Genomic DNA, 24,209 nt, shown 5'->3' with positions numbered 1-24,209 from the left:
CAGCTCCACTGGTGAACATTTAATTGTAACTGATGCCATTGGTGCCCCACCATATTCCCTAAGCATTGGCACTTGCAATCCATGCGACAACTGCCCTTTGCAAGCATCATTCACTCTCTGCCTGGGGATTTTCTTTTAGCTTTCTCCTGGGGCAAGCCTGAAATCCCAGGGGATTGATGTCCTGAGAGCATCCCTCAGAGCAGCCCTCAGCCAATCATGGATGGCAGTTGGTGGCTGAGCACCCAAGCTTCTTAACCCATTGGGTAAAAACCAAAGAACAAAACAAACAAAACAAATAAATAAATAAATAAACCTGTAAGATAAGTGCTACACAGTCTCCCAGAATTCCCTGGTGTGATTGAGCCCAATGATATGATATGATCATGGTAGCTGATATGATAATACACTCTTCATTAATTTCTTTCCCAGACTCATTTCTACCCTCGTTTTCGATGATCACCTTCTGAATAGAATACTTACACTTAAATTCTCATCATAGGCTTTTAGGCACTTAGAGTAATAGTAACTATATTCCTGCATTTGGTTTGGGAGAAAAGGGCATTAACCTTTTATAAGACAAATAGACTTGGATCCCAGCCAATGTGCAATTTTAGCTTTAGTTTTCTTATCAGTAGAATGAGGACATTAAGACTTACCTTGTTGCATTAAATGAGTAATGATTATGGGTAAACTACCTAGTTCACAGAAGGAATTCAATAAAGCATAATTTTTTTTTATTTTTCCTTTTTCTGGAATCCTCAGTGTCTTCCTTATTACTATTTCTGTAATTCCAAGAATCTGACCTCATGGTTTAAACTTCCTGCCCTCCCTAGTTATGGCTAACTGAGAGACAGATGGTGGAGTAAGCACAATTTTCTATGCAATTATATTTTCTACAAAATCAGAGTATTTTATTAAAAATAAGTAAGCCAAATATTAAACACCCCTATATTTAAATTGAATACAACATTTAGAACCAAATATTTTAAATATATAAATTTTCTTTGGTACTTCACCCTGTTGTTCTTAAAGTTCCCTGAATCTCTGTGACAGTGCATTTAGACTATGGAACAAAGCAACCAGAGCAAGACATTGGCCAGTTTTCACGAGAGCAAAGCTCTAATTCAACCATAAATCAGTTTTTTTTTCTTTCTTTGAACATTGGCATGAATTGAGATTCAAATTCACATTTTCTAACATGTAGGTTTGTCAAATACACTAAAATACTGAGTACCATAGTATTTTTAATGCCAAAGAAAATCATGTAAAGTATGAAATATCAGAATGTTGATATAAACTCTAGTATCAGATGGCCTGAGTTTAAATCCCAGCTCTGCAACTTATTAGCTGTGTGACCTAAGGCCAAGTAAATTCTCTATCCCTTTGTTTTCTTATCTGTTATGTAGTAATAATAATGGTACCTCCCTTGTACCATTATTGTAATGTAAGAATTAAAGAGTTAATTTGATTCTTACATTAAAGATTAAATTAAATATTCCATCAATTACATTAAAGATTCATGTAAGAATTAAATTAGTCAATGCATGTAAAACAGTTGCAAAAGCTCTTGGTAAATGTTAGCTACTGTTATTTTGGCTATTAGTATTTGGTCAAAGATCTCCCTTGTGATGTTGTTCACCTACACGGGCAGGTGTACCCTTCTTTCTCCTCTCATAGTGTGTATGTCCTAGAACAGTGTTGTTTGAAAACTATTCACTTGTTATAGAACCGTTCACTTGTCTGTGTCCCCACTTGACTATCAGGTATGTGAAGACAGTCCTGTCCTTTATTAATTTCTACATCCTTTGTTTAATGAGTAAATTAATCAGAACTAGAAACTATGTAGCTAGATATGTTTTCTGTACAAGTTTATATTTTTATACAGTTAAGCGATGGATTCCAGAGGAGACTTTATGTCACCAGTATGAGAACAGAAAACATACTAGTTAAGCCAGCCATGTCACATACTGGCTGTTTGACCTGAGGAAGATGACTGCATCTCTCTGAGCCTCAGTTTCCTCATTTATCAAATAGATATAATGATATAGTTTGTAGGGTGGTCATGAAAATTAAATGAGATAATATGTATCAAATGTTTGGCATACAGTAAGCTTTCTTGTTAACAATTGCTATTCCATTCTTTCCCCCTTAATCCAAAGTGCTGCTCAACAAGAGTTCGAAGACAACTGGACAGGAATCTCACCTTTCATAAAATGGTGGCATGGATGATTGCACTTCACACTGGTAAGTTTATTAAAGAAAACTTGGAACCAGAGAGTTCCCTCTATTCATAGATACCTTTTTATATAAGAGATCAATCAGTTTTTATAGTTAGATTAAGTGGTGGTTGGATATGTTGTATTGTTTTTAATGAGTTGTGCTCAAAATATTTACCACACTTTCTGCCACTTCAATATTAGGATTTATTCCTTTAGGTTTTAAAGCATTTTTATTTCAGGATTTTCCTATAAAAATGAAAATATGCCATCAGAAAAGTCAATCCTAGTGTCCTAACCCTTTCCTATTCTTTCTAGTGTCAAAAATGTTAATTCACGTATGAAAACGTATTTATTCCAAAAAATGTTCTTGGTTGCACATGTGAATTTGTGGACTTTTTGCAGTAAACTTACATGAGCCACAGCCCATCAAATGAGAATCCCTCAAGACTGTCATTATCAGCTAAATACCTTCATTATTATTATTACTATTGTTATTGTTATTACATGTATCCATACAATGGATATATATGTGTGTATATAGATATTATACATTATTATTAAAATTATTAGGGTGGTAGTGTCAGTGCAAGAAGGACTGTATCTGGGACCCTTATCTAATTCCACTAATTCACTCAACAAATAATTCATGTGCCAGAGAATAGATAAGAACAGTGATAAAGCAGACTTGTACTCTGCCCTTAAAGAGTCTATTCCTAGCCTGAGTAAAATAGGCTTTGGTTATAGGCATTTAACTGAGCTTCTCTTCTACTAGTAGATCTAGCAGGCTTTTTGAGCAGTGGAAAATAAATAGTTCAAAAGAAATATATGATAAAATCCTGTTAGAAACTGGCATAGTGTACGGATTAAGAGCACATATTTGCGTGCCAAATGTACTGGATTTGATTCTTAACTCTGCTGCTTCCTAGTTTGATGACCTTGAGCAAGGTTTTAAAGCAGTCTATGTCCCAGTTTCCTCATCCACAAGATGAGCCGATATTATTAGTACCTACATCACTGGATCAATGTAAGGATTAAGTCATTGTGAAGTACTTATAACAGTACTTGGCATCTAGTAAGCCCTATGTAAGTGTTTATTAATAAATAATGCAATTTTTAAGAGAGAGAGATTCATACCTTATGGCCATAGGTTTGTATCAATTCAATCAAATTTGTCATCTCTCTCTGGAGGTAATTTCAGAGTCAGGTTAATGGGCCAGCAGTTAGGCATTCATTACATGAGGGTTTTCTTATTTGAGCCCAAATATATTACGGAGAGAGATAATGAGAGCATATCTAAACACCTTCAGAAACTAAGGCTATTGTGTAGAATCTTATAAATTGGTTGGGTCTTTAGGAGCATATAGCTCAACATCTTCATCTTACAAATTAGGAAACCAAGACCAGAGAGTTAAGTCATTTCCCCACAATTACACAACTAGAAAGGAGCTAGAATTGCCTTGTCTCCTTGGTTCTGGAGACCCAGTTCTTGTTTATAAGTGTCCTGGGCCTCCCTTTGTCTCCCTGTGGCTTATCATAGAGTTAGAGGCTGTCCCAGAAACCCAGCTTTCAATAAATTTGTGCATACCCTTCACTCTCTTTATTTCTCTTCTCTGCCCTTTTCAGCGATTCACACCATTGCACATCTATTTAATGTGGAATGGTGTGTGAATGCCCGAGTCGGCAATTCTGATGCTTATTCAGTAGCACTCTCTGCACTTGGAGACAGGCAAAATGAAAGTTATCTCAATTTTGCTCGAGATAGAATCAAGGTAAGCCTCTCATTATCTGATTCAGATATTCTCTAGGCCATTACAATTGAGCACTAGATTTCAGTGAGTGAAGACCTCTACTTTGCCAGAAAAAAAAAAAAAAAAAAAGTTGGCTAACCATCAGAGGGACAAGTCTGTAGGTTACAATAATGGGAGTAGAGAAAAAAATGTCTCCCACACTCCTCACCCCATGTGTGGAGGTCTCTAGATGTTTTCAGGTCTTTAAGCTCATCCATGAGAATGTGTGCATGTGAATCCTGGAGTAACTCAGGCTTACCTGTGACTATGCCCACCAAAGAAAGCTGGGAACACATGCTTAGTCGAACAAGGTTTGGTTTATTACTTGCTACAGCAAAAGAAATCGCACACCTTGAGGAACTCTGGGCATCTCAAAGGGATGTAAAGTGGATTTAGGATTTAGGATACTGTTAGATAGTTTGGGGGAGGATTTAAGAATGCAAGGATTTTTTCTGGATCAGTTATGGTCAGGAATTGGGGGTAGTTCTCAGATAAGGTATGTTAATTATTTTTTCTAGGAGGCAGAGGGAACAGAATAGGATTAAGTCTATAATAGGCAAAGAAGCAGTAGTCATTGTCTAGGCTCAGACATGATTTTGGAGTGATTTTGTTTTTATCTCAATCCATCACAGTCACAGAGTGACCTCCTCTGATGTTGGTGTTTTTGTGAAATTATTTATGCGAAGTAAGGAACATCCTGTCCTAAGTATTAGTGTAAGGCCAGCCACCAGCTGACAGTTGTCAGTGATGCCTTTGTCTTTTCTTACCTACAACATCTGAAGGATGGCCTGTGTCCACAAATTGTCATTCCTTGAGAAGAATAGGTGCACTGGGAGTAACTCAGCATTTCTCTAGGGGTAGCCAGGAGGGTATCCAGAAGTAAGAACTTCTTCTATCCCAGCAGTTGTTGAAGCTTCCTACACTCAGAGACAGAAGCTTCAAGTCTTCATGTACCCAATGACTTGGGAAGATGACTAAATCACATTAATATGCACTGAATTCTAAAAATGTTTCCTTGTGTTTAGTTTTGGGAAAAAATAATTATTATCCTCAGACTTACATGAGAAAAACTTGCCTGATATCCTTAGGGACAGAATTAAACAGCATCGTAAAAAACCAGATTTTTTTCTACAATATATTGGGTAATTTTTCTTTTACATTATTCATTGTTTGCCCAATGATATATGAGGGTGGCAACATGAACATAACTAGGTAAGTCTACACTATCATGCTCTGTTCAATTGTTCCTGGATCACTTTTGCTGTATCTATGCTCTCCCACTCTTCTAAATGTTTTCATTTTCAATAACCTGTAGCTGTGTTTCCTCCTCAGAGGACTGCCCTGGGGCATCCCTTTGCTCACAGACTCAAAGATGTTGGAAGGTTGGTGGGGGGCGGCTGAATGGTTACGCCTGTTCCTGTGCAACCCTTAGCCAGTCACTGGTGGATGCAGACTATGAAACCTGGCTTCCTTGCCTGGAGACAGGATAAACTCTGAGTTGTAACTTACCCTCCAGAGTTCCCCTGCAGGATCAGGCTGAAGCTATCCCTTGTGAGACTTTGCCTGATTTCACCCCCTTGCTTGACTTGTTCATCTTTTCTATCCTATTCCCTACTCTCTTACCAGTTTCTCTTGGAGCACATGTTTTCTAAGTCACTTGCCCATGAAGTCTCCTCTCAGGATCTGCTTCTGGGGAACACAGTTGATGATGTTTGGCATTCCCAGAATATATTTTCAAACTAAGCACTGTGACCCTTTCAAAATCAAAGGGAGAAAGAGCTTTGAGACACTTTTAGGACATCCTGCAGTTGATTGATTTCCTTTACTTTCTACCCCCTTAGAAATAACTATTTAAGTATATCAATTCACATTTCCTATGACATCCGAACCGTGTAAGGCGTTTCAAAATTTAGAAACATCTATTTCAAATCTATATCTCTGTGAGGGATGATTAAGATTATTCAAAGAGGGGGTGAAAATATCTATTGTTCTATACATTGGACACTTTATAATAGTCCTGCATTTGAGAACCTATAATAATGTGTATGTGTGTGTGTGTGTGTGTGTGTGTTTATATTTTACAGAACCCTGAAGGAGGCCTCTACCTGGCTGTGACCCGGGTGGCAGGTATCACTGGAGTTGTCATCACGCTGTGCCTCATATTAATTATCACTTCCTCCACCAAAACCATCCGGAGGTCTTACTTTGAAGTTTTTTGGTACACACATCATCTCTTTGTGATCTTCTTCATTGGCCTTGCCATCCATGGAGTTGAGTGAGTGTTTAAACTCTGAAGTCAAGGATTTCATGTCCCTCAATTTCTAGGCATGATGCAGTGACCTCCTTGCCTGCGTGTGGTTAGCCTGTCTGCTAAGGGAATGTGAGAGGATAGCAGAGGTCAGTTTGATAGAAACCACTCAACACTGGCATTTTTGTTTCATGCACCCATGTAATTGCTATTCATAGTGCAGTTATGTATAGCAAGCTTGAAAAATACACCAAAGTCTGAGTATCTTTGCAAATGTATAAAACATGTTGAGAGCACTGGTAGGATCCGGAATATCTGTAATGATGTCCCCTGTGGTTTAATCACTAGTAAATTAAACAAACCTCCAAACTAGAAGAGTTAATGATTAACCATTTGAAGAGGTTTATTATAGTTCAATAAGTTTTGATTTAAGCCCACAATCATTTATTTGTTGCCTACCATGTATGAGGACCTATCTCAGGCACTGCAAGAAATACAAGCAGGAAAAATATATGGGTGTTGCCTTCAAACATTCTAATATAATGAAAGTAACAGCTAACTTCTATTAAGGGTCTGTGCTAAGGGTTTGACATGAGATATTTCTTTTAACCCCCAAAATGTATAGATTTCTCACTATCACCATTTCTTGGGGATAGTAATTGTAGACAAGAAACCTGGAGCTAAAATGTTAAAATATGCAACCTAAGCCACCCCTCTGGTAAGTGGCCCAGCTGAGATTGGAGCCAGGCAGTCTAAAGCAGGCTGTGATAAATGTGCTCTTACAGTCACACAGTTCCTGGCTATGTGGTTAGGAGAGTTTGCCTGATTGGAAATCCTCCTTCATACCAAGTTTCCTTTTTTGTACTGTTTCATACCACCTGCACACAAAGGCAGGCCTGGGGAAGTATCCTGGTGGGTATAGGGCTCCAGGAAATTAGGGGTGGAGAAAGTAGAAGCTCAAGACTCACTCTGCCCAGAGCCCAGTTGGTGGCCAAGACATGAGCGTGAAAAAGGGGAAGAGTGGGGAAAGCTGCATTAGGCACTGCATTCTTAAACTACTTGCTGACTGTGACCCCTGATAAATTCTTTGTAAGCATGGAGAAATCAATGTAGACCAAGAATCTGTTTACTCTCTTAAAGCACTCAAGTATCTTTAAATGGGACTTAGTCATAATCCAGTGTTTCAGGTAATCCTAGAGAAGAGAAATAATTTCTTCCCTTCTCCAATTTAGTAATTCCACCACTTTCTGTTTGTATAGTTTCACAGATATTCGTCTTCCTTTGAAGCAGACAGAGGAGATATGTTTATCTCCTTCTCCACCTGAAGAGAATCTGCTCTTTACACTGGTTAGGTGATTTCTCACAGTCTCATGGCTCCGTAGCAGCTGAATTGGTTTTAAAATGCAGGTTTCTGGACTCCTGGTCCTGGCATTGAGAAGAGAAGGAGAAAATCAGATTATTTTCCTGTCATTTTCTTCCCATGGGAACTTAGGCATTTTGAACTTTAATAGTTATTTTTTGGACTCTTACTTTGTGTCTGGCATTTTTTATATATCATGCAAATTGCTTATTATAATGAACCTTTAATGAGGTACTATTACATCTGTTTTACAACTGAAGGAACTGAGGCTCAGAAGAAGTTCAATAATTTGCCTGAGTCCACCAAACTAGTAAGGGTTAGAACTGAGATTTGAACCCAAGTCTGTCTGACACAAAACAGAATTGTTTTCACCAGAACATTCTGCTTTGAGTTACTAAATCATTCTGATTTACATTCTCATGTAAAATGGAGGCAATAATACTTGCCTCTCAGGCTTGTCATGAGGATTAACTGAGATAATTTGTGTAAAATGTCTTTCCCCAAGCCTGGCACATGATAGGTGCTCAATACATGATAATTCTCTTCCCTAAGACCTAAGGATAGAAAGGAGTGGTTAATGAACTTGAATTAAAACATTCTCATAATACACCAAATGACACAATAAATTTTAGGTCTCCAAAACAAACCTTTACAATGGGTTTTCTGTGTCTTTTCTTCTTACATATTCTGAAGATGCTGTCATTTATGTTCCTTGAAGTCTACTCAACGTCGTGCCTTCCTCTCTCTATCACCAATAATTGTCTTATGTTTTGGTAGTTGCTCAACTTTTATTGAATTGAAATGAATGGGCTCTGAGCACTTTAAGGTACACACTATTAGTGTTGATGTCTGTGAGAATGTTATAATCCCTATATAGTTAAGTATCTCACACTGGTTTCAAAATTTGGTTTGATTTAGATAATTTCCGAACCCACAAATAAGGCACTTCTGATAAGCTTCAGTGCTACTGCATGACTGTCTTGGTTGTCTACTATAGTGGGTGCCTGGCCAAGGACGATAAAGTTGGCCCACACTTTGATGATTGAGCCCTTTGCTTATAGGACTATCCTCATACGAAGAGTACCTTTTTCTAATTTGCACAAAGGCACTGTAGGGACCAGCAGTCACTCTGTTAGATTTGCAATTTTTCTGTTTTTGTTTGTTTGTCAATGAAAATGATACTTGAGACAGAAGTACAAATTCTCCCTTAAGATAATTTGATCCAAGACTTACCCTCTATAATGTTACATGTAAATATTCCTTTGGTAATTGCACATACATTTTTTCTGTTGCTGGGTATTATACATTTTCTTTCCTTTCATCTATTCAGAGGGAGCAATAAGCTATCACTTTTAAGTGAAAAGTACAGGACCTACATCAGAGCACTTAAAATATATGCAGAATCTTTTAATAAAACAGTTTAATTTCCTATTACTAAATGATCTGGACTTACATTTTTCTCCCAGACGAATTGTACGTGGGCAGACCGCAGAGAGTTTGGTTAAGCATAGACCAGAAGTTTGTGAACAAAAAATCTCAGAATGGGGAAAAATAGAGGCCTGCCCAATCCCTCAGTTTGCTGGAAACCCTCCTATGGTATGTACAATTCATTGTTGTTATTACAGTTTCATTACTGACAATCTTTAACCTGTGTCTAAGAAACATGTACAGATGTTATACATCTATATAGATGTCCATTACAAATGTCATGGAACAGCTAAAACGTGTGTCTACTTTTCTCTGCTGTGTTTATTGGATAGACTTGCTTCTTGGAAACTAAGCTTTGCATTGTTCTGTTATTAACATCCTGATATAAAACTTGGAAAAATAGTCTTTTTAGAAGTGGTGTTTTGGTTCAAGAAGTTGCATCTCTTTTCTTCATGACGACGCCATTTTTGGGGGGACACTTGGGATTCCATCTTGAGCTGAGTTGGATAGCTCAAATAAATCACTTATAAGGAGTGAAGGGCCTCTTCAGATATCAGCACATACTACTTTCTATACAGCTTTCAGATTTGAAAAGGAAATTGATGAGGTGGTACATAAGGCTACCTTTAGGCATTAGGAGTTTCCTGTTTATGAAGCATAAAGGAGGCTGGACAGCCAGGTACATACCAACATCCAATGGCATCATGTGGTGGGCAGAAATGTGGCAAGGGTGACCAAAGAAATACATGGTGAAATACTTTCTTTCTTCTATTGGGAGCTCTGGAGGGCTCCATTTTGTGTATTCTCATATCACTGCTCCATAGAGTAAGATGTGGGCCTTGTAATCTTCATAGCATTCCCCCCATTGGCAGACAGTATACTTTGTTGGTTATTGTGCTCGCCATTGGTATAAAACTAGGCAAAAATCAACATTTGTGCAGGGCTTCTGAAGAGGATTATTTTTTTTTCCTCAAGCATAGTATAACATAAAGGCAAATTTTCCATTTTATTTTCTCCTTTCTTTTTTCCTACTCTTCTTAGCATAGGAGCACTCTTCCTCCAGACACAGCATACTATCTGAGGACTTAGTATCTTTAAGCATCCTTTCCCATTAATGAAAGCAACTAGACATATCAGTGAATTGGCTCCACTACATGCAGACATCAGTAGAAAGGATAAAAAGGGAACTGTATTGCCAATCCTCTTGTGGGCAGGGGAAGGCACATTTCCTCGATGACAGCTGGAGTCAGAGTACTAGTGCCTTAACAGAAACCCATCTCAAAGAATTTCTAGGTATACCAGCAACAATATCCAAATCTGGCTCCATTCAGTGGGGCTCCATGGTAGCACTCAGGAAACAGATGGATGATTTGAGACTGTTTTAAATATCTATCCCATTAAAACAAAGGCCGAAAACAGAACATTGTTTATATCTAGGGCAAATATTCTTCAAGTTTGGCTGAAGATGGGGAGATTCAGGTGCTCTCAATTTCCAACAGTAAGTTTCCTATAAAAGTAATTTAGTAGAAAGATTATATATGAGACTATGGGAAGCACTCTCTTATTTTTCCCCCTTAGAATACATTCCGGAAAGTCATCTTTTAGATAATATTGCCGTCTAAAATTCTTTGCTAGTTTAGGTATTAAACTAGATTTCCAACTGGCTGAGTTTCAGGATGGATCTGTTTGGCCTCAATGTTTTTACACGGCCAACAATGCTACAGAGTAATTCCAGTGTTCAGAAACACTACATGTTCTGCATGTTCTGACCCAAGAGCTATCTAAAGAAGTCCAAAAAGCTCTGGGTTTGTCTCCATTCAGCAAGTGCATTGCATACTCCCAGAATTTCTCAGAATATTGGAGAAACAGCCAAACTCTTGCACAAAATTTGTCATCTTGCAAATTTGTCACTCTGACTACATAACTAAGAGAAAGCAATCACAATGTTGCATTAAAAATATTGTGTTGCTGAAATGTTATCCTTTAAAGAAATGTTAATTCTGAAACCAGCCTTGCTTTGTTATAGGGTTACTGCAACTGTAGTTGCAACACTGAGAGGAAATCCCATTCTTGTGAACAGTTCCTCTTGGGAAAGTTTTATATTGTCAGTACAGTTCCCTAATGTGACTAAGGAGAATGTTTACTTTTACTGGCTCAAAATTATCTTAGTCTCAGATATTTTCATATATTCCATTGTAGAAGAAATGTATTTATCTAATGTCAAATATTTAAGCAAGCCTACAAAGATTAACTTGGCTTCTCAAATTTTTCTCCCTCTGAATATTTTGTTATCTATTACCAGTTAATGTATGTCATTTTCATGTTTGCTCTGATTACAGACTTGGAAATGGATAGTGGGTCCCATGTTTCTGTATCTCTGTGAGAGGTTGGTGCGGTTTTGGCGATCTCAACAGAAGGTGGTCATCACCAAGGTATTGATTGGTTTAGTAATTACTAGTGGCCAGTGTCTAACTGTATCATAGACAAGTCTTCCCAACCCCTCTATATCATTGATCAGATGTTACAGCAGAGAGAAGACCTACAATTTATTTCAGGTTACTTCACTCAATAATCAAATGTTTGAACCTTTAACTGGGGAAACTACAAGTTACCACTTTTGATGTTAAAATGAAGCCAAGTTCTTTCTGTGCATGAATCTCCCTCACCCACTGTGTGTGTGTGTGTGTGTGTGTGTGTGTGTGTGTGTGTGTGTGTGTGTAGGGGAAGGACACAGAGACATTATTTGGTTAGTTAAGAACAGAAAAGAAAAAGAGGTGAGTTCAAAGGGGCATAAATTGAGTCTTAAAATTTTCAGATGCCAAAAGAACCAGAGATCTAAGGGTAGGTCTCATTGAGGCTGAGCTAGTTTTTCAGGTTATCTTTACCACCTTTTCTCTGCTGTGTATGTAATAATCTAATATGAAAGTTGAAGTGCCCAAAATTTCAGCAAGTTAGTAAATAAGCTGCGTCTCAAATTTGGTCTCCTAATTCCAAGTCTAGAGTGACTTTTCCTGAACTCTAATCTGTTTCTCATCGCAAAATAAATAAATATCCAACTAAATAAATGTAAATGGAACTCCTTGTTATAATTTCAGGAAACACCAGGAAAGTATATCTTTATCAAATAAAATTTAATTCAATTCAACTCAGTTCAAAAAGTATTTGCCAAAACCCTACTATGGGTTACTTTTGCAAAACAACAAATTCTTCCTGTCCTCCACCCTATCTTTCCTCATTTGCTGTCTCTGGTGGGTCATAGTAAAGCTAGTTCAGCTGGCCTTGGAAGTCTTGAAATATAGGAAACCACAACAGTTCTCCTTTTGTGATATTTATATTGCATTATAAGAACAATCCCACAGATCAGCAAAAACAGTTGCTGCAAAATGTCCTTTACTAGACTAGAGATGACTGAACCAGACAAGTATTTTTCTTAAACATACTTTTAAGGAAAACTTGTTTTCCTTTGAAGAAAATATATAATTGTTTTCTTCTCATATAAATAAATATGAGAGACGAGATGTTATCCAAAAGTATTCCAATGAGAATGCTATCCACTTATTTAGTTACATCTCATTTGTGCCTGTGATAGCAAAATTGTAATATGGTAAAAAATTGTTTCCACAACACAAAATTGCAACATGGTAAACAATTTTCAACATAATTTTAATTTTCTGTTTTCAAAATGAAGCTTTGCAACTCCTTATTTCAGAGCAGAAGGGAAGTTGGTTATAGTTTTTATCACGTAAGATGCATTTAATTCACAAGTTCTGGAAACGTTTGACATTTTTTAAAAAAGAATTTTTCACTCTTCCTCAACTCCCTGTTCAAGAAAAGCCCAGCAGTATCAGTTAACGTTAGGAAGCTGCTATTTTATTTCTATTGATTTTTCTTTCCTTTGATGTCCCTTGGTTTGTCTTTAGTTATACATATAGAGTTCTTCTAGAAGTCTTAAGAATCATGAAAGAAACAGTATATTACTTTCTGTCTTGCTGTTCACTGTGTTCTACTTTTTAAAAAATTATCCACTCAATAGTTGATGGACATTTGGATTGTTTCCTGTTTTTTGCTATTATGAATAAAGCTGTTATAAACATGTGTGTACATAGACAAATGAGGATGGCAATGGGTGGGTAGAATAGATGGTGTACTCCCCAGATAGGGAGAAATGTAGAAATAACACATGGAATCAGGCAGATTCAAGGTGTGATTAAAGACAAAGATAGACCAACTTAGTCTTGGTTGGGAGAATGTTGCTACATAACTAGCCAATGGGATCTCCTTCTTCTGGCCAGCTATTAGGTTGGTGCAAAAGTTATTGCGGTTTTTGCCATATTTTTAATGGCAAAAACCGCAATTACTTTTGCACCAACCTAATACTAAGGCCCTCTCTCATCCTCTGGGGAGATAGGAAGGCTGAGCAGGAAACATCACTTTTTGTAAATTTTTTAGCACTTTTTTGACTTCTGAGAGGAAAAAAAAAAATCACAATAGGCTGATTTTTTATGTTGGATTCCCTGGTAAAGACTGAGAAATAACTGCATGCAGAAGGTTTCTAAGGCATTCTGTAAGAGATAAACCTGGAAAGGAAGTAAGAAAGGCAGGAATGGGGAGAGAGAAAAGCTGACCCTCTTTCTAGTTGCAACTGTGGTCTCAGATGATACTACAGGGAGTGCGGGAATTGAGATAGCCCCTTGGAGTTAACCTAAGTTAAGGAAAAGGGACTAGGCCTCAGTATCCCATAATCAGCCCATCTTTAGTAATGGGCTACAACTGAGGGCAATTCCCTGTGACAGACACATCTGCTGGAGGAACTGCTGTGTTGTCCCTAAAGCAAAGATCTAGGTGGGCCAATTTAGCTCAGTTTTTTATCCATATGGACACTAAAAAGGCAAGTATTTAGGAAAGATGTCATTTCCAGACATATGTTTTATTCTATAGGTGGTCACTCACCCTTTCAAAACCATCGAGCTACAGATGAAGAAGAAGGGGTTCAAAATGGAAGTGGGACAATACATTTTTGTCAAGTGCCCCAAGGTGTCCAAGCTGGAGTGGCACCCTTTCACACTGACATCTGCCCCTGAGGAAGACTTCTTTAGTATCCATATCCGCATCGTTGGGGACTGGACAGAGGGGCTGTTCAATGCTTGTGGCTGTGATAAGCAGGAGTTTCAAGATGCGTGGAAACTACCTAAGTGAGTAAAAAGTACATATTACCAGCATGTATGAGTTCAGGAAAAATGGCATTAAATAGCTCCTCTTCCTCCATGTTTTACTAAGTCTCCAACAAAACACACAGGTTCTAAGAATATACGTAGTTATTTCTGTGGTCGCCATTTGATATGTGTGGTGTGTTTATGCATATTTTCATAAATGTTATGTGAAATATGAAACCTTTGAATCAAATATTAGAAATAAATACTCCCAAATTCCTTTAAATATGTAAGGGTCAAGGCCAAGTTAGATTAACTTTCCTAACAAATATAATAGTAGTGTATCAAAAATATTCTTAAATTTTCATTGGCATAATTTTTTTGAGGTTAAATGCCATATATTAGCCCCTTTGCCTCCTTTTCCCTGCATGCCCAACATGCTATCAGGTACTTAGTAGATGCTAAAGAAAGGTTTGAGAGTTTGTTGAATAACTCAATGAATAGACAAATGAAAAGTGGAGACATTAAATCTACAAGATGTTATGATGCGGCAAATTCTCACTTCAGTGTGCAGCGTGTGCGAGATTTTCAAGAGTGGGATGTCCTGGCAAGACACAGGGTATGTGTGGAGGGGGCATTGTTGTGTGTGAAGAGGAATGGGGCGATAAAAACAAACAAACAAACAAACAAACAAACAAAAACTTGTTCCGAGTTACCAAATGTTTTTGGTTAGCCAAATATTTCTCTTCTCACTTCCAAACCCAACGTTGGCACTAAGTTTGGTTACTTGAAAGCTATTTCATGGAAGGAAGCACCCAATAGATACATTATTCCAATTTGAATTAACATATTGCACATCCCCAATAATTATGAGTGTCCCATCTCCCTCTGAAGATCAAGACATCTCTGTAACTATCTCCTCCCCATTTCCCTTCAGGATAGCGGTTGATGGGCCCTTTGGCACTGCCAGTGAAGATGTGTTCAGCTATGAGGTGGTGATGTTAGTGGGAGCTGGGATTGGGGTCACACCCTTCGCATCCATTCTCAAGTCAGTCTGGTACAAATATTGCAATAACGCCACCAATCTGAGGCTCAAAAAGGTAAGTGCTTTCATTTATCGGAGGACCTAGAGCAGTAACCATACTCTGCCATGTGAGGCCTGAGAATGCTTTCAGGGCTAAGGTTGGCAGAGACCCTGGGAAGTGAAGAAAAGCTTCCAGTGGTTCTAGAGAGACGGGGTTTTCTTCAAAAGAATGTTTGTTAAATCTAATGTGCTTCTAGATAAGTAGGCCTATTAGTGAAGGGAATATATTGTATTTGTATAGTGTTGCTGGAAATTCAGAAGAAAGAAAGTTGGGAAAGTATTCACGGCCCCAACTCAATAGCTATAATTTTTGTATATTCTCTTCTAATATTTCCATGTTTATATATTTTTAGAAAGTTGTAAATATTGAGTATGTATAATTTCATGTCCTGCTTTTAAAAAACATATTACAGAAAGTGATTTTCAATGTTTTCACAGGCTTTATAATGATGACTTTAAATGATCCCTTCATGTTCTATTGAGAGGATATTGAATAATTTTTCTTTCATCTTGTGTTGGATATTGAGATTGATTCAATTTCCAGCCACCCTCCCCACCACCCAATACTTCTTTTTGCAAAGGGAGAAGAGGAGACCTGAAACTCTACTTACGAATATCTCCTCAGGGTCAATTCACAGGGGATTTTTTGGTTAACTATAAATTTGGTTTTATTCTGTAATAAAGGGCATCCTAAATAAACCTCAGGCCATTCTAATAACTGTAAAGATAAACTCTAATAGGGACATTAAGCCTACCTTGACTTTTCATTCTCCCTGTACCTCTTTTCCATGTGCAGGAGATATGCATAGAACCTTATTTTTCCCCTAGGAACTCATGAATGTCTGGCAGTAGCAGGCAGGGAAGAATTTCTGTGGCAATCCCTGCTAGTCTAGATTCCATCAGGCTTTCTAAGAAGAGGTTCAAAGGAAGCCAGGGATTCTGGGAGAGTAAGAGCAGACTCAGAGAGAAACTTGGTGGGCTAATAGTTTTTTCTTAAGCCATGTATTTCTGAGGCCGGGTTACTTATTTACTGCCCTGCTAGAGTGAAGGCCAGAGCAGGTTCATGTAAACTACCCTGTGAGATGTCCAGAGCCTTCCGAAAATCTATGTTTCTAGGCATTCTGAGCATCAGGAAAAAGTTTGGGTGACAGAAAGTGGAATTCCACATGTTAATGCTGATAGGGCCTGCCAAATATAATCTGCTTCATGATCCACCCCATTTTCAGATCTACTTCTACTGGCTGTGCCGGGACACACATGCCTTTGAGTGGTTTGCAGACCTGCTGCAACTGCTGGAGAGCCAGATGCAGGAAAGGAACAATGCCGGTTTCCTCAGCTACAACATCTACCTCACTGGCTGGGATGAGTCTCAGGTAAGGACAAGACTCCAAGGCTCAGGTCCTTCCCATAGCGTACAGGGCTTATGAACTTCCCCCTGGTTATTGGTGTGTCTTGTGCACCATTTTTTCTAAGTACAGTTAGTGGATTTGGTGATCCGGTCCGTTCACTCTCATTTAGTATCGCCACATGATATTTAGACTGCTCAGATTAGAATCAGAGCCTGTGAGGGAATAAAAGCCATCACTTTGACATTATTAGATCAATTCTCCCGCCAGGCACTCTGAAACCGGTGATTGAGATGATGCACAGGGTTATTTTGGGGAAAATTTAGCTTTCTCTTTCTCTGTCTCTCTCTCTCTCTTTCTCTGTCTCTCTCTCTCTTTCTCTGTCTCTCTCTCTCTTTCTCTGTCTCTCTCTCTCTTTCTCTCTCTCTCTCTGTGTGTGTGTGTGTGTCTGTATAAAACAGACAGTCCCCAACTTACAGTGGTTCAACTTATGATTTTTCTTTCTTTTTTTTTTTTTTTTTTGAGGCAGAGTCTCGCTCTGTTGCCCAGGCTGGAGTGCAGTGGCGGATCTCAGCTCACTGCAAGCTCCACCTCCCGGGTTCAAGCCATTATCCTGCCTCAACCTCCCGAGTAGCTGGACTACAGGTGCCCGCCACCTCGCCCGGCTAGTTTTTTTTTTGTATTTTTTTAGTAGAGACGGGGTTTCACCATGTTAGCCAGGATGGTCTCGATCTCCTGACCTCGTGATCCGCCCATCTTGGCCTCCCAAAGTGCTGGGATTACAGGCTTGAGCCACCGCGCCCGGCCTGATTTTTCAACTTTGCAATGAAGTGAAAGCAATATGCATTCAGTAGAAGCCATACTTCAATATTGCATTCAACAAATTACATGTGGTATTAAACCTTTTATTACAAACAGGCTTCTTGTTAGATGATTTTGTGGAATTGTAGGCTAATATAAGTGTTCTGAGCACATTTAAGGTGGTCTAGACTAAACTATGATGTTTATTAAGTTAGATGTATTAAACCCATTTTAGACTTATGGTATTTTCAATTTAATGATGGTTTTATCAGGATATAACCCCATTGTAAGCTGAGGAGCATCTGTATGTATAACGTACATAAGCATATAAAGGATTCTGTATATATGTATATATTTTAATACGTATTTATATATGTATCACATATATATTTATATGTACATATGTGTTTATAAAATTTAATTTATGTTTTTGTATGTTTTATAATATACTCACTACCTTTATAATTGTTATGTATATATATTGCCAAGTATTATTCTTATGTATCTATTTACATAGATTGTCTAATTTTATCCTCTCACCAACACTATAAAGTAGCCCCTATTATTATCCACACTTTACAGATGAGGAAACTCAGACCAGGTTAGGTCATTTTCCTAAGAGCACCCAACAAGTAAGTGACAGAGACAGAATGTGCCAGAGCCTTCACTCTCAGCATCTCGCAGTAGTTCATGATTATCGTTTATGAATAAATTATTATATATCTAATGAAGGTGGTATATATGCATGTATGTGTGTGTGTATGTGTGTGTGTGTGTGTACAATGAGGGTGCTCTTCCAAAACTGTTTGGAGACCACTATAATAAAGTAAGCCAATAGTTCTCAACAGGAACAGTTTTGCTCTGTTCCCCCCAAGACACACACCAGAGACAGTTGGCAATGTAAATATCCTACGATTAACAAGACAGCCCCCCACAACAAAGAATTATACAGTCCCAAATATCAACAGTGCTGAAATTGACAAACCCTGAAACAAGTTAATGATTCCTGGAGTGGTAACATCTTTGTAAATAAGCAAACATTAATGACTTGGCCTGGAAACAGATGCTGCCACCATGAGTGAGGAGCTAAGGCAAGAGTCTCTGCATATTTCTGTCCTGTGTCTCAGCTGGTGTCTTAGTCCATTTGTGCTGCTATAACAAAATACCCGAGGCTGGATAATTTATAAAGAACAGAAATTTATTTTCTCAAAGTTCTGGAGGCTGGCAAGTCCAAGATCAAGACACCAACAGGTTTGGTTGTCTAGCAAAGGCTGCGTCTTCTGGGTGGGAGAAATTCTGTGTTTTCACATGGTGGAAAGAAAAAGGGCAGGCTCATCAAATACTGTGTGATGACTCTTTTCCAAAGCCCTTAACTCATTCATAAGGGATGATCCTTTATGTCTTAATCATCTTTATAAGGCTCCACTTCTTACTGCTATCACATTGGCAACATCTGAATTTTGGAGAGGATACATTCAAACTATAGCAACTGGGTATACACAGACATTGGCTCCACAACCCTGAGCATCTTCCATGTGCACCCTGTCACTGTGAAGACTGAATTCCCATTTGGGTTTTGACATATTGTTTACCACAGATTCTCCAAGTCTTAAAGGAACCTTGTAGCAAATACAGATTAAGGAAACATCACCATAAGAATTGTTGCTCCAGAAAAAGTGGTTTTGAAATGCCACTTCTGCAATTTAAAAGCAAAACAAAAATGCTTTGATAAAAATAAAACTCAGGAAAAAATCTATATTATATAAACTGCTTTACTGTTTTGTTATTTAAAAAACAAAGCACAGTTTTTTTAAATCAGTAATTTATTTGTGTTAAAAATTAATTATTTTGCTTTACCAAACTGATCTCTATAGGATTATTAAATTGGAGTGCCCACCTTTCTTAATATCCTCTATGCCCATCATCAATCTGATTTGCTTTTTAAAAATAAATTTAATTAACCACTTTCATGAAAAATACCTGTTGTTCAAACTGAAGCCTCCTAGAATGGTAGCAGAAAAACAGCATGTGACTATATACACATACGCACACACACACGCACACACACACGCACACACACTAGCTCTAGGCTTGATTTGATGTCTTATTATGCTACCAAAGTATTGCTGCATTTTAGTCAAAAATTGTTACATCTCTTAGTAATTCTCCCAAAGGAGTGGAAGTATATTAGGGTGAAGAGAAAAAGTCAAACATAGAACAGAGAGAAAAACAGTGAGACACTACTCATCCATCAATGCCTGACTCAAATACTGCAGCCCTAACCCTTACCCTGTTCTTCTACTCCACCTTCCTTCTTTGTTCTCATTAGGACACTTGTGCCTCTTTCATGACACTCATCATACCCTGTTCGACATATGGGATTATTTATATTTATACTTCAAAGTCTCCCTTTCTAGATTGTAAATTGCTTGAGAGAGATCCAGTTTATTTATCTTTGTATACCTTTCAGCATCCAGCAGGGTGCCTTGGTTAGAATAGTTTGTGAAGGATGTAAATACATTGCATGTGCTTTTACAGCATGTCTCTTTTTTTCTGAATTCATGTCCTTTCCTGTAGGCCAATCACTTTGCTGTGCACCATGATGAGGAGAAAGATGTGATCACAGGCCTGAAACAAAAGACTTTGTATGGACGGCCCAACTGGGATAATGAATTCAAGACAATTGCGAGTCAACACCCTAAGTAAGGAGTCTGTCACCAAGATGTTTTTGAAGCTTGCATCTGCCTAAAGCAGCAGCCCCCATACATATCTAAACTTGTATATTTTAGAAACTCAAATATGTATATTACTATATAAAGGTTGAATTCATGCCCAACAAAAGATTCCAGATATCTTCAACTTTAAGAAGGAATCTTTAAATTATACCAAATTACCTGGAGAGTTATTAAAAACAAAGATTTCCAGGTCCCCATCTCAGACTTTCTCAACCTGCCTGTCCCAAGTAGGGCCACAACTTGGTTCTTTTCTTTAGTCTCCTAAATTTCATTAGTGTATCTGCTTCTTTTAAAGATTCAATACAATTTATACATATTGTTAAGGAGACACTGTCCCCACTTTTAGTTACAGCTTCTGGGTCTAAAATCTTAAGTTGACAGATGTCTCAAGGTGCTTTCTGCTCTCACTAAAACTTTAGTCATTATAAAACCTTGAGGGGGATCCCTTATCTTGCTAGAACACCTGAGAAACTCAAGAGATCACCATACAGGTACCCTGTAGACTATTGCTTTTGGCACTGTAAGGAGCATACAAAGTACCTGGGGATCTCTTTAAAATGCAGATACCGATTTAGAAGATTTGGGGTAGGGCCAGGTAATCTGCATTTTTAAAAACGCTGATGCCAAGGCTACTGATCGGAAACCACACTTTGAACAGGGCTTTAGACTCTAAAAATTAGAGAAATGAAGCCACACCGAGTGGCTGGCATAGTTGGTTTGTTCCTAATTTCAAGATGCCAGGGGGTACAGAGCCCTGAAGGAAAGTAGCCCACAGACTCATGAATTCACCACCATTTTCTCTGTGATATAAGTTCCAAAAACCTTGGTTGGATTTTATTTTTGCCAGGGAAGTCAACTACCTTTTGAACTATCCAGATGCTCACACAAACAGACTGAACCACACTCCCTCTGAGCAATATGATCAAAGGAGCAGAGGGGACTTTGCCCTGGGACCTCAAATTAATGGGAAATTCACCTACCTGCTTTGTAGACATCTCATCCCAAAGCTTGAAATTGTCTTTTTTTTTTCTTTCCCAAAAGTACCAGAATAGGAGTTTTCCTCTGTGGACCTGAAGCCTTGGCTAAAACCCTCAGTAAACAGAGCATCTCCAACTCTGAGTCTGGCCCTCGGGGAGTGCATTTCATTTTCAACAAGGAAAACTTCTAACTCATCTCTTCCATGAGGAAATAAATGTGGGTTGTGCTGCCAATTGTTCAAATAATGCTAATTGATCATATAAATACCCCTTGCTTAAAAATGGACAGAAAGAAACTATAATGTAATGGTTTTCCCTTAAAGGAATGTCAAAGATTGTTTGATGGTGATAAGTTGTATTTATTTGGAGCTCTATGGTTTTAAGAGCACTTTTACAAACATTATGTCATTTTTTTCCTCTCAGTAATGTCAGTGGAAGGTAGGGCAAAGATTCTTGGTCTCAATTTTAGAATCAAAAGGGAAAGGATCAAAAGGTTCAGTAAATTCCCTAAGATTATGAAGCTGTGATCAGATCTAGCCCATCTTACTCCAGGTGTGATACTCTTTCCACAATACTGAGCTGCCTCAGAATCCTCAAAATCAGTTTTTATGTTCCCCAAAAGAAGAAGGAAACCAAGGAGTAGCTACATATTTATATTTTGTGTCATTTTTGCCATCATTATTATCATATTGAAGGAAACTTTCCAGATCATTAGGATATAATATATGTTGAGAGTGTCTCAACACTTAGTAGTGACAGTATTGACATCTGAGCATACTCCAGTTTACTAATACAGCAGGGTAACTGGGCCAGATATTCTTTCTACAAAATAATATTGGATTGATTGGAGTTAATGTAGTACTCATCATTTACCACGGTGCTTGGCAGAGAGTGGATACTCAAGTAAGGTTTGTTAAATGAATGAATGAATGAACTTAGAACCACACAATGCCAACATAGAATTAATTTAAAGCCTTAAACAAAATTTATCTAAAGAAATAACTTCTATTACTTTTATAGACCAAAGGAATCTGATTCTCCCTAGGGTCAAGAACAGGCTAAGGATACTAACCAATAGGATGGCCTGGAGGGTTCTGCACATTCTTATTTGAAGCATGAAAAAAGAGGGTTGGAGGTGGAGAGTTAACCTCCTGCCATGACTCTGGTTCATCTAGTCCTGCTCCTTGTGCTATAAAATAAATGTAGACTGATTTCCTGCCCAAAGTGGTCTACTCCAGCTAGCCCTTATGAATATTGAACTTAAGAATTGTGACAAATATGTATCTGATACGGTCATTTGTTTTAAATAGCACCCACCCCTTGTTTTCCATAAATACACACAAGAAATGGATCACATCTGTGTGACTAATGGTTTATTTGTATTATATCATCATGATCATCCTGAAATTAACAATCCAGAAACAAAAATCTCTGTACAGGCCGGGCGCGGTGGCTCAAGCCTGTAATCCCAGCACTTTGGGAGGCCGAGACGGGCGGATCACGAGGTCAGGAGATCGAGACCATCCTGGCTAACACCATGAAACCCCGTCTCTACTAAAAATACAAAAAACTAGCTGGGCGAGGTGGCGGGCGCCTGTAGTCCCAGCTACTCCGGAGGCTGAGGCAGGAGAATGGCGTAAACCCGGGAGGCAGAGCTTGCAGTGAGCTGAGATCCGGCCACTGCACTCCAGCCTGGGCGACAGAGCAAGACTCCGTCTCAAAAAAAAAAAAAAAAAAAAAAAAAAAAAAAAAAAAAAAAATCTCTGTACAGAGATCAAATTCACACTCAATAGTATGTTATGAATATATGTTCAAGAGAGAGTCTCTAAATCACTGTTAGTGTGGCCAAGAGCAGGGTTTTGTTTTTTTTTTCTTAGAACTGGTCCCATTTCTGGGAACTAAAACCAGTTTTATTTGCCCCACCCCTTGGAGCAACAAATATTTAGAACTCTTCAACTTTGGTAATGAGGAAGAAAGAGAAAGAGCTGGGGGAAGGGCAGGAGACTGATTTAGGAGGAAAAGGAAATGTGGAGAAAAGAGAATGGGAGAGTAAGAGAAAATAAAAAAGGCAAAAGGGAGAGACAGGGGAAGGGGGTCTCATATTGGTCATTCCCTGCCCCAGATTTCTTAAAATTTTATATGTATTGAATGTAATTGAAGGAAGTATACACATATTCATGTTGTTTTGATTATCTAGGGTATTGAATATTTTTAAATCTGGTCACAAATTTTGATGCTGAGGAGGATTATTCAGGGGACTAGGATGAACTAAATAAGAACTCAGTTGTTCTTTGTCATACTACTGTTCCTTTGGTCTCCCAGAATCCTCAGGGCACTGAGGGTAGGTCTGACAAATAAGGCCTGCTGTGTGAATGTAGCCTTTGTAAAATGTACTGGGATGGTTTCTGCTTAGAGATACTTAGGTCCAGCCTGTTCACACTGCACCTCAGGTATCAATTCATCTATTCAACAGGTATTTATTTGTGTTATTACTATGACTCAGGCTCTTTTTATTGTTTCAATTCTTTACACCAAAGTATGAACTGGAGAGGGTACCTCAATTATAAGGAGTCTGAGAATATTGGCCCTTTCTAACCTATGTGCATAATTAAAACCAGCTTCATTTGTTGCTCTGAGAATGTTTCTCCAAGGTTTTCTACCTTTGAAACCAACTAAATTATGAAAGTGGAGAGATCTGCCCTGTGTTATCCAGTTTTGAGATAAAAAATGAGTATAAGAGTGCCTGTCATTATAAGAGCTGCCTTCTTTATTCTTCTCTCAAGCCACCAGCTGCCAGCCACCAGCAGCCAGCTGCCAGCCCAGCTGTTTTTTTTTTTTAGCACTTAGTATTTAGCATTTATTAACAGGTACTGTAAGAATAATGAAGCATTGTTTTTAATCTTGAGACTATGAAAGCTTTTCTTAGTTCTTCTGCTTTTGCAATTGTGTTTGTGAAATTTGAATACTTGCAGGCTTTGTATGTGAATAATTCTAGGGGGGGGGACCTGGGAGATAATTCCTACAGGGAATTCTCAAAACTGTGCTCAACTATTAAAATAAACGAGCTTTCTTTG

The 24,209-nt window shown here is 38.2% G+C and overlaps 1 protein-coding gene across 1 annotated transcript in view; it reads left to right on the top strand.

Moving 5' to 3' along the window:
* The window catches only part of LOC105463247 (cytochrome b-245 beta chain), a 34,680-nt gene extending 10,471 nt beyond the window's left edge, over positions 1–24,209 (top strand). The window contains exons 4-13 of the mRNA XM_011710262.3: positions 2,160–2,244; positions 3,843–3,988; positions 6,091–6,281; positions 9,081–9,210; positions 11,382–11,474; positions 13,981–14,234; positions 15,130–15,292; positions 16,503–16,649; positions 20,001–20,125; positions 21,200–24,209. Coding sequence (XP_011708564.1) covers positions 2,160–2,244; positions 3,843–3,988; positions 6,091–6,281; positions 9,081–9,210; positions 11,382–11,474; positions 13,981–14,234; positions 15,130–15,292; positions 16,503–16,649; positions 20,001–20,125; positions 21,200–21,326 — 1,461 coding nt within the window. The 3' untranslated portion in view covers positions 21,327–24,209. The remainder of the gene's footprint in view (positions 1–2,159; positions 2,245–3,842; positions 3,989–6,090; positions 6,282–9,080; positions 9,211–11,381; positions 11,475–13,980; positions 14,235–15,129; positions 15,293–16,502; positions 16,650–20,000; positions 20,126–21,199) is intronic.

The sequence above is a fragment of the Macaca nemestrina genome, chromosome X (genome assembly GCF_043159975.1).
Source record: "Macaca nemestrina isolate mMacNem1 chromosome X, mMacNem.hap1, whole genome shotgun sequence".
Lineage (NCBI taxonomy): Eukaryota > Metazoa > Chordata > Mammalia > Primates > Cercopithecidae > Macaca > Macaca nemestrina.
The sequence above is the reverse complement of the archived record's forward strand: the minus strand, read 5'-3'. Positions and strand labels throughout refer to the sequence as shown.